Source organism: Rhinatrema bivittatum, chromosome 11, assembly GCF_901001135.1.
Source record: "Rhinatrema bivittatum chromosome 11, aRhiBiv1.1, whole genome shotgun sequence".
NCBI classification, from domain to species: Eukaryota; Metazoa; Chordata; class Amphibia; order Gymnophiona; family Rhinatrematidae; genus Rhinatrema; species Rhinatrema bivittatum.
Genome location: NC_042625.1, coordinates 22,548,359 through 22,561,394, shown reverse-complemented (window position 1 = coordinate 22,561,394; position 13,036 = coordinate 22,548,359). Strand labels below are relative to the sequence as shown.

The 13,036-nt window shown below is 45.4% G+C and overlaps 1 protein-coding gene across 4 annotated transcripts in view; it reads right to left on the bottom strand.

Annotated features, from left to right (window-relative positions):
• IFT81 (intraflagellar transport 81) overlaps positions 1–13,036 on the bottom strand; it is a 140,912-nt gene that overhangs the window by 117,617 nt on the left and 10,259 nt on the right. For all 4 annotated transcript variants that reach the window (XM_029620126.1, XM_029620125.1, XM_029620128.1 and 1 more), the window contains 2 exons: positions 12,055–12,220; positions 551–654 (listed from right to left, as the gene is read on the bottom strand). In XM_029620126.1, the coding sequence (XP_029475986.1) occupies positions 551–654; positions 12,055–12,198 (248 nt within the window). In that variant the 5' untranslated portion in view covers positions 12,199–12,220. The remainder of the gene's footprint in view (positions 1–550; positions 655–12,054; positions 12,221–13,036) is intronic.

Here is a 13,036-nt window from a genome sequence, read left to right as displayed (position 1 = left end):
TTGGACTTGAGAAGAAAGAACAGTTTTACCTGTGCACCCTTTGCCACTAGCTCTTTCCCTTTCTCTCCTCCTTTTTTTGTTTTGCTATCCCAGCATCGCTGCCACGCAGCTGGAGGCAGAGAAACGCTGATTGTAGCACCCGGCTATCCCAGAATATATAGGCTGATGTCAGAAAAAGAAGGAAGACGTTCTCTGCCTCCACCTAGCAGTGAGCGAATGTATTTCCATTTATCTAGACTGGTCTGCAGGACGAAAAAAAAAGGGCTAGGAACATTTCATGATCAGTGCAAAATGACCTCTTCTCAAAGCTGCAAGTGCTTTTTCCATGATTCTCCTAGCCACAGATAATTAGGGCATGGAATACTGAAGTTGCTTCTGAACTTGGGTACCTATAAGAAAGCAGTGTGCACTAGCTATGAGAACATGGGAATAACCTTTCATAGGCCACCACCGTAACGAACTGAAGTTTAACTTGATAACAGCTATCTTCAGTCTCAACTATATAAACATTACTTTGTTTCATTCATTCCTTTTCTATTATAGTACTTACATGTCCCCTGTATTTGCTGGAGGTTTGTACTTAAGAATACCTAGAAGATTCAGCATTCGCTTTGCTGTCTGATCTGGCATCTCCTCTCGTATGTCAACAGTATGCTGATATGCCAAGAAAATTAAACAAATATTTATTCACAGATCATATTTTAAAATAAGTAACTTGTATCTAAACTGAGATATTTTAATCACAAGTAATACAATATATCTGTATACATGAAGTCTCACAAGATATAGTTATATGAACCTAAGGCTTGGTATTTTTATTTCAATTTTAGTCTGCAGCATAAAGCTCACAACAGAAATAAAATTTCTAAGCAAAGGATAATACACCACACATACCGTATATTGGACACATAGTACACACAAAGGAGATTAACCTTAACAATTTATGCTACTGCTCATAGCAGTTTTGTGCTACTTCTAATTTTTTGTGTTCTCAACAGCTCTAGTGGCAGATTAGCTAATCTAGTACTAGAGGGCATGAGAGAGGAAAGCAGAGAGCTACCTGGGATGATGACATCAAAAAGCCAGTCTAGTGGGTTAGTGCAAGACCCAGGTTCAATTCCCAGGTTCCCTGGTCCCATAAGGGGCAGCTATGCAAATGGAGCCTGTAAGAGAGTTCTCCTATAAACCTGTGAAGGACCAGGCTAGATGCCTGATCCATCTTAAATCCCCAAAAGGGAGAATGCTAAATGGGCAGGACCCTGCTGGGTAGGAGGAGAAACTAGAAGAAAATAAGAGTGTAAGCCTAACTGGCAGGCCGATACAGTACAGTGCGCTCCGACGGAGCGCACTGTTAGCCTGCTATTGGACGCGCATTTTCCCTTACCCCTTATTCAGTAAGGGGAGGAAAACGCGCGTCCAACCCGCGGCACCTAATAGGGCCCTCAACATGCAAATGCATGTTGAGGGCCCTATTAGGTATGCGCGTGGGATACAGAAAGTAAAATGTGCAGCCAAGCCGCACATTTTACTTTCAGAAATTAGCGCCGACCCAAAGGTTGGCGCTAATTTCTTCCGGCACCGGGAAAGTGCACAGAAAAGCAGTAAAAACTGCTTTTCTGTGCACCCTCCGACTTAATATCATGGCGATATCATGGCGATATTAAGTCGGAGGTCCCGAAGAGTAAAAAAAGTAAAAAAAATTTGAATTCGGCCCGCAGCTGTCGGACCGAAAACCAGACGCTCAATTTTGCTGGTGTCCAGTTTCCGAGCCCGTGGCTGTCTGCGGGCTCGAGAACCGACGCCGGCAAAATTGAGCGTCGGCTGTCAAACCCGCTGACAGCCGCCGCTCCTGTCAAAAAGGAGGCGCTAGGGACGCGCTAGTGTCCCTAGCGCCTCCTTTTACCCGGATCTACTGCCGGATCTAATTTAAATACTGAATCGCGTGCACCGGCGAGTGGCCGGTGCGCGCGCCTGGAGAGCGGGCGTTTGCCCGCTCTCCCGCAGACTTTACTGTATCGGCCCGTGGGATAGGGAGGCCCAGTGTCTCCAGGACTAGAAGCTCCTGACCCTCTCTAGGTATCTGAATTGGAAAGGAGTACTGCCAAGGTAGGCACTTGTTGTGAATATTGCTTTCTGTTTGAATTAATAAAGTTTAATAAAGTAAAACGAAAAGGCTGGAGTCAGCGTGCTAACTGCTCCAGCCCAGAGGATATTGCTCAGCCATCTCATAAATGGTGTCATGCCTGAGATTTTTTCTTTAAAACCTGGTACAGAGAAAAGCCAAAGCCTCCAGAAGGAAGGAAGAAAAAGCAAAATTGCTTACCTTGTAATAGGTGTTATCCCAGGACAGCAGGATGTAGTCCTCACATATGGGTGACGTCACTGGACGGAGCCCTATCACAGAAAACTTTCTGTCAAAGTTTCTAGAAACTTTTGGCTGGCCCTGTGAGGCCACTGAGCATGCCATGATATTCTCTGCCACAGGGGTCTCCCTTCAGTCTCGTATGTAGCAATAAGCTTTAGCAAAAATAAAATAATAAAATGTATCGGACCCAACTCCGTGGGGTGGCGGGTGGGTTTCGTGAGGACTACATCCTGCTGTCCTGGGATAACACCTATTACAAGGTAAGCAATTTTGCTTTATCCCAGGACAAGCAGGATGCTAGTCCTCACATATGGGTGATTAGCAAGCTACAGGCTGACTCATTTTGTAGTGAAGCAATAGTGAAGTACTGTTGGTGAAAATGAGGCAGCCGAAGATCACAGCAGGTTGGATGTAGAAAGAGTTGGGATTAAACTGGAAACAAGTTCTTTAAGACAGATTGTCCATAGGCTGAATCTTGTTGTCCTTCTTTGTCCAAACAGTAATGAGCTGCAAAGGTGTGAAGAGAACTCCATGTTGCTGCTTTACATATGTCAATTATTGGCACTGAACGATAGTGTGCTACTGAGGTTGACATTGCCCTTACTGAATGTGCCTTTACTCGCCCTTGGAGAGGGAGGCCTGCTTTCTCGTAGCAAAACTGTATGCAAACCAGCTGGAAAGAGTATGTTTACCCACTGCTTTTCTTGGTTTGTTTGGATCATAATATACAAAGAGTTGAGTGGATTTCCTGTGGACTGCAGTGCGGTCTAAGTAAAATGCTAGCGCACGTTTACAGTCCAAGGTATGTAAAGCCCGTTCTCCTTGGTGAGAATGAGGCCTTGGAAAGAATGTGGGTAAAACTATGGATTGGTTCAAGTGGAATTCCGTAACTATTTTGGGAAGGAATTTTGGACGTGTACGGAGAACCACTCTGTCATGTAAGAACTTTGTGTAGGGTGAGTACGTGACAAGAGCTTGTAACTCACTAACCCTTCTAGCCGATGTAATGGCTATGAGGAAGATAGTCTTCCATGTGAGAAATTTGAGATCACAGGAATTCATGGATTCGAAAGGAGAACGCATGAGTCTTGTTAAGACCAAATTCAGGTCACATTCTGTGATAGGTGGCTGAATTGGTGTAAGTTGAGTTAAACCTCTCATAAACCTACTGACAAGAGGTTGTATGGATATTGGTGCATCTCCCATCTTGTTATGGTAAGCTGAGATTGCACTTAAGTGTACTCTTACAGATGAAGTCTGGAGACCAGATTCTGAAAGATGGTATAAGTAGTCTAGTAGAGAAGTAGTGGGGCAGGTGAAAGGATCTGTACTCTTTTGCCTGCACCATAAAGTAAACCTTTTCCATTTGGAGGAATAGTTATTTTGTGTGGAAGGTTTACGTGAAGCTATAAGACTTGAGATACATTAGTTGAAAGGTTGACTGGTTGTAAGATCAAGCTTTCAACATCCATGCTGTCAGGGATAGGGATGAAGGTTGGGATGGCGCAACCGACCCTGATCCTGAGTTATGAGAGTGGGAGCTACTCCCAGACGAATTGGGTCCCTGATTGAGAGGTCTAGAAGTGTGGGAAACCATACTTGTCAAGGCCAATACGGGGCTATGAGTATCATGGACCCCTTGTCCTGTTGCAGCTTCACTAGAGTTTTGGTTATTAGCGGTATTGGAGGATACATGTATAGAAGGCTTGAGTTCCAAGGGCGAGCAAAGGCGTCCTTGGCTGGCTGGCTTTTCTGTTTGTGTAGGGAACAGAATCTGTCCACTTTGTGATTCAGGTGTGAGGCAAAGAGGTCTATTGTTGGTTGACCCCAACGCTGAAAGATCCTGGTTGCCACTGAGGGATCCAGGGACCATTCGTGTGGTTGGAATTGACAACTGAGTCGATCCGCTAGCACATTTTGAATGCCTGCCAGATAAGTGGCCCGGAGAAACATTGAGTGTGTTAGGGCCCAGTCCCAAATCTGTGCAGCTTCTTGACAAAGGAGATACGAACCCATACCTCCCTGTTTGTTGATGTACCACATGGCTACTGTGTTGTCCATTTGGATTAGAATAGTCTTGTGTGAGAGGCAGTCCTTGAACACATGCAGCGCATAAAGTATAGCTCGAAGTTCCAGAAAATTTATTTGAAAAGTTGCTTCGAGCTTTGTCCAAGTACCCTGGGTCTGGAGATTGTCTATGTGAGCTCACCAACCAAGGTGGATGCATCTGTAGTTAAAGTTATCTGTGGGACTGGTTGCTGGAAGGGTAGGCCCTTGCGCAAGTTGTCCTTGTTCGCCCACCATAGTAGAAATGAATGTAGTCGGTGGGTGACTTGGATTGGAGAATGTAGTGGTTGAATGGCTTGGATCCATTGTGATCTTAGAGTCCATTGAGTTACTCTCATGGCTAATCGTGCCATAGGAGTGACATGAACCGTGGAGGCCATGTGGCCTAGTAAGGTCAGAAACTGATGAGCTGTCACTTGTTTCTGTGAGTAAATGGAGCTTGCCCAGAGGGAAAGTGTGTTTGCCCGATCCTCGGGTAGAAAGGATAGTGTTCAAGTCTGCACCTATGAATTGAAGTAGATGAGATGGAGTGAGATGGGATTTTTGATAGTTGATGAGAAAACCCATGGAGTGAAGTAGAGAAATTGTTCGACTGAGAGAAGTGAGAGCTCCTTGTTGAGATTGACTTCTGATGAGCCAGTAGTCTAAATATGGAAAAACACGAACACTTTCCTTGTGCAAGTGACCTGCAATTACTGCCAGACATTTTGTGAATACTCTGGGAGCAGAGGCAAGTCCGAATGGCAGAACTCTGTATTGGAAATGTTGATGACCGACCATGAAGCGTAGATATTTGCAGTGAGGAGGGAATATTGGAATGTGAGTGTAAGCGTCTTGAAGATCCAGAGAACAAAGCCAATCTCCTGTTTGAAGAAGTGGAAGCATGGTGCCTAGAGCAACCATCCTGAACTTTTCTTTCTTCAGAAATTTGTTGAGATTTCTGAGATCTAGGATGGGACGTAGGCCTCCGGTTTTCTTTGGAATGACAAAATAACGGGAGTAGAATCCTCTGCCCTGCTGAGTCCGGGGCACCAGTTGTATAGCTCTGGCTCTCAGGAGGGTGGATAATTCTGCTTGTAGAGGAATTATGTGAGATTCGTTCTGCAGATATGACCACGGTGGAGATTCTGGTGGAATTGAGAGGAAATTGAGTTTGTAACTTCAAGCTACTATGGAAAGTACCCATTGGTCTGTTGTGATTTTTATCCAATGGTTGTAAAAATAGGATATTCGGCCTCCTACTGGTAGATGTGCTCGAGGGTTGAGGAGATGGATTTGTTCCCTGGTCTGCATTTCAAAAGCCAGCAGCGGGTCCTGTCTGTGGCGGAGGCTGAGGGCGAGCAGTCCTTGGTTGTCTGGCCTGGGAACGTTGTTGCAGCCTAGTGGATCTGCCCCTCAATGCTGGAGGGTAGTAACATCGTTGTCGGTGGTATGGGCATCTGGATTCATGTCTGGCAGGATGACGAGATGGCTGTGCAGAGGGTTCCTGTGGAACTTGTGACAGTTGGCGTAAGGTCTCAGAATGTTCCTTTAGTTGTGCCATGGCATCTTGGACCTTGGAACCGAATAGGTTGTCTCCAACACATGGCAAATCAACAAGTTTGTCTTGGACCTCAGGCCTAAGGTCAGAGGCCTTAAGCCATGCCCAACGCCTAGCACTAATTCCAGCAGCCGCTGTTCTGGAAGCTGTCTCGAAGCTATCGTAAGCTGCCCTTACCTCATGCTTCCCAGCTTCTAGGCCTTTATGTATAATTGCCTATGCTGCTTCCTGGGGTTGCTGTGGTAAAGATGTGATGAACTGCTGCATCTGTTTCCACAGATTCCTCTGATATTGTGTCATGTAGAGTTGATAAGAGGAAATTCTGATATTCAGGATAGCCCCTTGATATACCTTCCTTCCCAGGGAGTCTAGATATCTCTGATCTTTACCTGGGGGGGGTTGAAGAGTGTAGACGAATTAGTTTTGACTTCTTTGGGGCAGATTCTACTACTACCGATTGGTGTGGAAGCTGCGATTTTTGATATCCAGGAGCGACCTGCACCAGATATGTGGTATCTACTCGTTTATTAACAGCAGAGACAGAGCATGGGTGCTCCCAGATTCGATGTTGAAGATCCAGAAGAACCTCGTGTATTGGTATAGCCAATACCTGCTTTGGAGGGTCGACAAATTGAAGTACCTCCAATGCCTGCTGTCTGGTATCTTTTTCCACAACCAGGGTAAAGGGTATGGTGTCTGCCATCTCTTGAATGAAGGTGGTAAAAGACAAATCCTCTGGTGGAGACTTTTTTCTTTGTTCTGGGGGTGAAGGCTCAGATATGAATGCTTCAGAGGATGTATCAGTATGTTGATCATCCCAAGAGTCATATGGATCATCCCTATATGGAGAGAGTGGGGAAGGTCTTGGTTGTTGATGAAGGCCCGAAGGTCCTGGTTGCAGATCATCAGAGGGTATTCTTAGAGAAGTGTCCTCTGATGGTTTTGGTGGAAGGGCATCGATAACTTCTTGATATCTTTTCAAGAGACTTTGGAAAAATGCCAAATCATGTCGTTCTGGATCCCCAGACGACGGCTGCATCGATGGCAAGGAGGTTGGTATCGATGGAAGTGCAAGTAACGTGTTGAAGACGTCAATGGGGTTGGCATCGAGGTCGGCATCGATGAATCCGTCGGTATCTGCGCATAAATCGATGTCGATGTAGTAATCATCCTCAGTGCAGGAATCGACTTCGATCCTGGCACCGGCATCGGTATTGTCACCGGCATCGGTGTAACCATCGGCATCAGTAATGTTACCGGCAACAATGCTGAAGGCATCGGCGGAAGCGTCGGAGTTACTTGCTCTTCCCTTAAGAGCCTGGATGACCGCTTGCCTGATAATATCAGACAATTCCGGCGTTACAACTGATGAAGTCAGAGCAGTTGTACGCGGTGGCAGAGGCTGTGCTGGCAGATCCTCCACAGAGCCCTGTGGAGGTTCAGGAATCGACGTATCCTTTTGAACAAGCCCAGGAGTTGAAGGAACTGGCGTTTCCTGGCTCCGTGGCCGCTTTGCGCTCGTTTCTTCTGGGGGAAGAGATGATTCAGACGTCGATGGACATCGGTGTCGATGACGATGCTTTGTTTTATGTTCGCCGATTAACTTCATCGATGCCAACGACGACGCTGGAGACGGATGATCCCCTAAGCCTTCCGGACAATGTTTTTTGATCAAAATACGTTTGGGAACTCCGACCGGAGACGAATTCGACGACATCAAGGGAGATGGCTGAAGCTGGAGATGGAATAAATGTTCCATTTTCTCTTGACAAACCTTCCATCCCTTCACCGTCATCTCCACACATTTTGGGCAGGTGTTGATGTCGTGATTCTGACCTAGACACATCACACACTCGAGGTGTGGGTCAGTGATGGACATTGTCCGGTTACATATAGGGCATTTTTTGAAGCTCGAAGCCATTTTTGATCGACGGCTGTCGATGACAAAATGAGAAAAATTGTGAGAGAAAAAATTCTGTTTTACTCAAAGAGTAAAACGAGACAGAGGTACTCACCAGCCAGTGGAAACCCCGAGAGATCCCAATGGGAGAAAATATTATTGAAAATACGACTTTTTAGTCAGAAATTGTTGTGAGAGACTCGCAACGGCTCCTATTCCGCGATGCCTACAGCAGCGCGGAAAAACGAAGACTGAAGAGAGAGACCCCTGTGGCAGAGAATATCATGGCATGCTGGGCATGCTCAGTGGCCTCACAGGGCTGGTCAAAAGTTTCTAGAAACTTTGACAGAAAGTTTTCCCGCAATAGGGCTCCGTCAGTGACGTCACCCATATGTGAGGACTAGCATCCTGCTTGTCCTGGGATAACTTTGTTTGTTGTGTGACCTGCCACTAGCAGTTTAAGACAAAAGGGTGTGGTTTACAGAGCACACTGAAGCCAAGCAATGCTGCTAGGACTGCAGAGCAGAGAGGAGAAAAGTGGAACTGCCTTTAAAGCAGAGAGTGGTCGGTGGGGTCTGGAGAGAAGCAGATTTAGGTTTTCTGTGGACTAAAGAGACAAGTTCTGTCCAAAGTTAGGGCCTGTATCAAAGTATAATAAGAGCCGGTGAGGCAGGTTTTGTTTTACTTTTATTTTATTTGTTTACTTGTTTTGGGAAAAAAAAAAAGTGTAGCACAGAGAAAACAAAATCTCACAGTTGTGCACTGGACTGAAACAGGGTGTGGTCCCTCTATAGACTGAAGAAATCAGTGTGTGTGCACAGGTCCTGGCCCTAATAAGCTCAGGCTCTGAAAAGAGAGGGGGAAAAAAAAGAGAGAGAGAAAAAGCACCAGAATGCAGCAGTTTGGAAGCATGACGGAAGCAAGTCTGCAAGTGCTGGAATGCCAGAAGCAGCTGGAGGAGGGAAAAAGGCAATCTCAGGAGAGCATCATAAACCCAGTTTTCTGGACTAAGAGTCAAAAGAAGCTGGAAGCACACTGTGCCTATTTCGCCTCCTGCATAAAGGGGAGCTTGCGCTGCCTGGGAGTAGAGAGAAGCACTGGCAATCAACCTAAGAAAGCCACTGCAGAAAACCCGGAGAAAGCCAGCAGCTGAAGGAGGCACCTAACAACTGCTCAAGCCTGCAATGGGAGTCCATGTCAGGGAACTTAGGAAGCGACAACCTGGCTCATGCCAAAGCAGACCCTGAGGGGCATGAGCCCACTACAAAGAAGGCAACTGAGCAGGAGAAGGGCCAAGGGCTAAGTTCTGCAAAGACTTTGTTGAAGGCAACAGAGAGCTCAAGGTGGAGCTTTGTAGCCTTGCTGGGAAGTGGCAACCCAGAGTGCCCAGAAAGGGGCGGTATAAAGTGGCCTGTGGGATGCAGCACTGATTGGCCTAGCAGTGGCACGGCAGGAAAACCAGATAGAGCCATTGCCTCCAAGACCTCAGAGGGAGGCGCAGTGAAGACCTCAGATCGAGGTGCTATAGAGACTCCAGAGGGAGCTGCCGAGACTCCTGCGGGAGGGGCCACAAAGACCTCAGAGGGAGGCGCAGCAAAGACCCCGGACGGAGGTGCCACAGATACCCCAGAGGAAGGCAAGGGAGAAAACCCGGAGGGAGAAAACATAAGAGAGCCCAGAGGGAGATGCTGTGGGGATCACAGAGGAAGAAACTGCAGAGAACCCCACAGAAGGGAGCTATGGAAACTCCAGAAAACAGGGACTGCCGAGGAGCCAAAGGGGTGGCACCACAAAGAAGACACTAAACGCCAGGAAGCATTCACAGTTGATACCAGAGAAATCAGCACTTAATATCTTCAGCCAGCCCAAGAAGCTCCGTCAGGATGGAAGTTGAACCCGGAGCCAGTGAAGGACTCAATGCAAAAACTGGGGGTGCACACTGCGCGAACGGTGCACTAGGTGGTGGTTGTAGTGCTGGCTAGGGTAACCCTACTGGATGGGGGTGAGCAGGACCCTAGAATCCCAGGCTCAAGCCCAGTTGGCGAGAGGTCAGATGAGAGGGAGTGGTGAAATGAAGCACTGCCCTGGTTAGAAACCAGGGAAAGTGAGGATGCTTGGGCCAACAGGCCCAAGCTGAGGGGAGGGGTATTGAGAGTACCCCTATTTTCCCCTATAAACCTGTGTAGGACCAAGCTAGATGCCTGGTCCACCTTAAATCCCCAAAAGGGAGAATGCTCTATGAGTGGGACCCTGCTGGGCAGAAGGAGCTCAGAGGGTGTGACCAACTAGAAAGAAATAAGAGTGTAAGCCCAACAGGGATAAGGAGGCCCCATGTCATCAGGAGTAGGAGCTCCTGACCCTCTCTAGGTATTTGAGTTGGAAAGAGTACTGCCAAGGTATTCACTTGTTGTGAATATTGTTTTGCTGTTTTAATTAATAAAGTAAAATTGTAGAAGAAAAGGCTGGAGACAGTGTGCTAACTTCTCCAGCCCGGAGGATATTACCCGGCCATTCCTCACAGAGCCAATGTTCATAGCTCCTGGGAGTGCTAAGTCTTAGCCAACTGCGTACCAACTGTGTACCAAATTCTGGAGGGAACCACAGTCTGTGGCTCTTAGCTAAGAACAGTCACTGCAATGGCTGGGCTAGGAAAGGTTATAAAAACAGGGGAAAATAACCCTGGTAGGGCTGCAAATTAAAACTCATGGTGCTGTCTCCCAACAGAAGCCAGTTCCAATGAAGCTGGAAACCCAAAGGGGGCGGGAAGAAACTGCCAGCCAAATATACAATTAAAAAAAAAAAAAAACGATCTGGAAACATGGGGGAAAACCAGGAGAAAAGCTACAAGAATTGCTACACCATAGCTGCTGAGTTTCACATGGAAGCTGGCACCTGATAAAAGAAGAGAATTAAATACTGTATGTAAAAGAACCCTGAAAAACAACAGCATCTTCTACCAAGGCAGATATTTTTCTCCCTTTCTATTACAGCATGTTCATCACATAAGACTGAATTCCACAGGAAACTTGCTTTTTCCTGAATAGGCTCATATTTGTGGAGCCATTTACCATTACAGGCTTGGAATACATCCAATTATACTGATTTTAGGAATTAGTGGAGACTTTTTTTTTTATTCATTCAAGCCTTCACTTTATTCTATATATTTAGGGGGTTTCTTTCTGTAGTACTCTTCTTAGATTGCATTAATGTTTTATAGTGTTATGTGCTATATTTTGTGTGTGATTTTATTTGCTAATTTTTATTTTTTAAAATTGTATATTGTGTATAAATAAATATTTATGCCTGTATATTTTGTTGTACCTTGCTTAGATTTCTTGTATATTCGCAAAGTTTGAATAAAGTTGAAACGGTAGCAAGGATTACTTTTTTTCACAAATTTAGTAAAAGTAAAGATATGACACTTTGGCAGTCTTTGCTCATTTACAAAAAAAAGTTCACTATATCCAGAATTTTACTATATCAAGAGAGTGGTCTCTCCATGTATATCTGTAAATCCATGCAGGATGAATACATTATTTAACATTAAATAACATGGTCTCAATTCTGGCTTCAATACTGACTCCCTCCCATGGAGATTTACTCCTTGCATATTTCTTTTTTCTGAAAGAGTAGAAACCATGGACTTTACAGTGATACACTGTGAACTATGTTGGAAGTGTTGCAGTATTACATAAAGAAGATGACTTCATATTAACAGCTTCTGACTCACTGGAATACACTACACTAAGGGCCTCATTTTCTAAAGTATCGCAGGCCTGAGATACTTTAGAAAATCGCGCTAACAGGGGGGCGGGGGCCGAAGCGGGGGGGCGGACCGGCAGCGATCGCACCGCCGCAGTGCGATCGCTGCCGGCATCGCGCCCAATAACTACACCATAGAAGGTGTAGTTATTGGGCGCGAAATAGAGAGCGAAAAGGGCCTTACCATTTCGCTTGGCGCGCTGTCCTCGCGAAGTCGACTCCGGTGACCGACTCCGCCCCGATTTCAGTAGCGCAGACCTGCGCTACTTTCGCTAGCTATCGCAGGCTTGCGCTAACAGCGCAAGCCTGCGATAGCTTTGGAAAATGAGGCCCTAAGTCAGTTTACTGTAGCAGAGTTTAGCCATTTTTAAAACATCTTAATATCCTTTCAATTCCCAAGAACTTCAACTGAACTCTTACCTTTGGGTCAATTTCTGAAAGAACATCATTGAGAACCTGCAAAAGCTGCATGGGCTCCAGTGAGTCAAATGTAATTAAATTGTAGTTCTTCTTAAAGGGTTCCTTATTGAGCTTCTCAACAATAAATTTTATTTGATCACTCATTTTGTATTTTGAAATGTTAAACCTGTAAAATAACAGATATTGCTAATTAACAAAAACAGCAAAGTCCATAGAAAAGAATAGCTTTATCAGTTCTGTAATTTATTAATGTTATTACTGTCACTGTGAGACTAAATACCTTTAAGTAATCACATTTCTTGGGAACTGGTTGAGCAATAGCTAATTAGCTACTGAAGTAGCTTGGATAACATCTGGTGATAGGGAGAAAAAAGCACTATACTGCTCTTAAGACAGTATTATAGAAAAGAAGCAGCATTGGAGGCGACAACGTTTCTATTCTCTTAGTCACTAGAAATCCCTGCACTACCTAGTTGATCTATATGGAAAACATTAAGCGATGGTCACCATAACTCTCATCAGAGCAAGATGAGAAGGACTACCTATAGGGAAAATGAAATCAGCAGAGCCTCCTATCTGCTGCAAAACTTACTTGAGGTGGGACAAGAAGTGAAGCAATGTCCATCTGTCTGGCTTTCATGCAAGGACAGAACAGCTAAAACTGGAGCTTCAAGTTAAGAAGTTACCTGAGCAGGGAGAAACTCCTGAGCCTGGAATCACAGACCCTCTGAGCTCCTCTACAAGGACTTGAGAGTGGCAAAGTCATTGGTTGGATCATCATTTACAAAATAGTCCAAAAATATAACAAAGTCTTACTCTGTCCCTAGGAGCCCCCCTACTTACTCTACTTACTACAATTTAGTTTCAGCAGAGAAAGAAGTGGCCTTGCTTCTTCAAATATAAGCATAAGCGTATCTCCCTAACAAATTTAGTATTTTCACTCCAAATTCTACAAATATTTGTGAATTACATCGCATGCTTT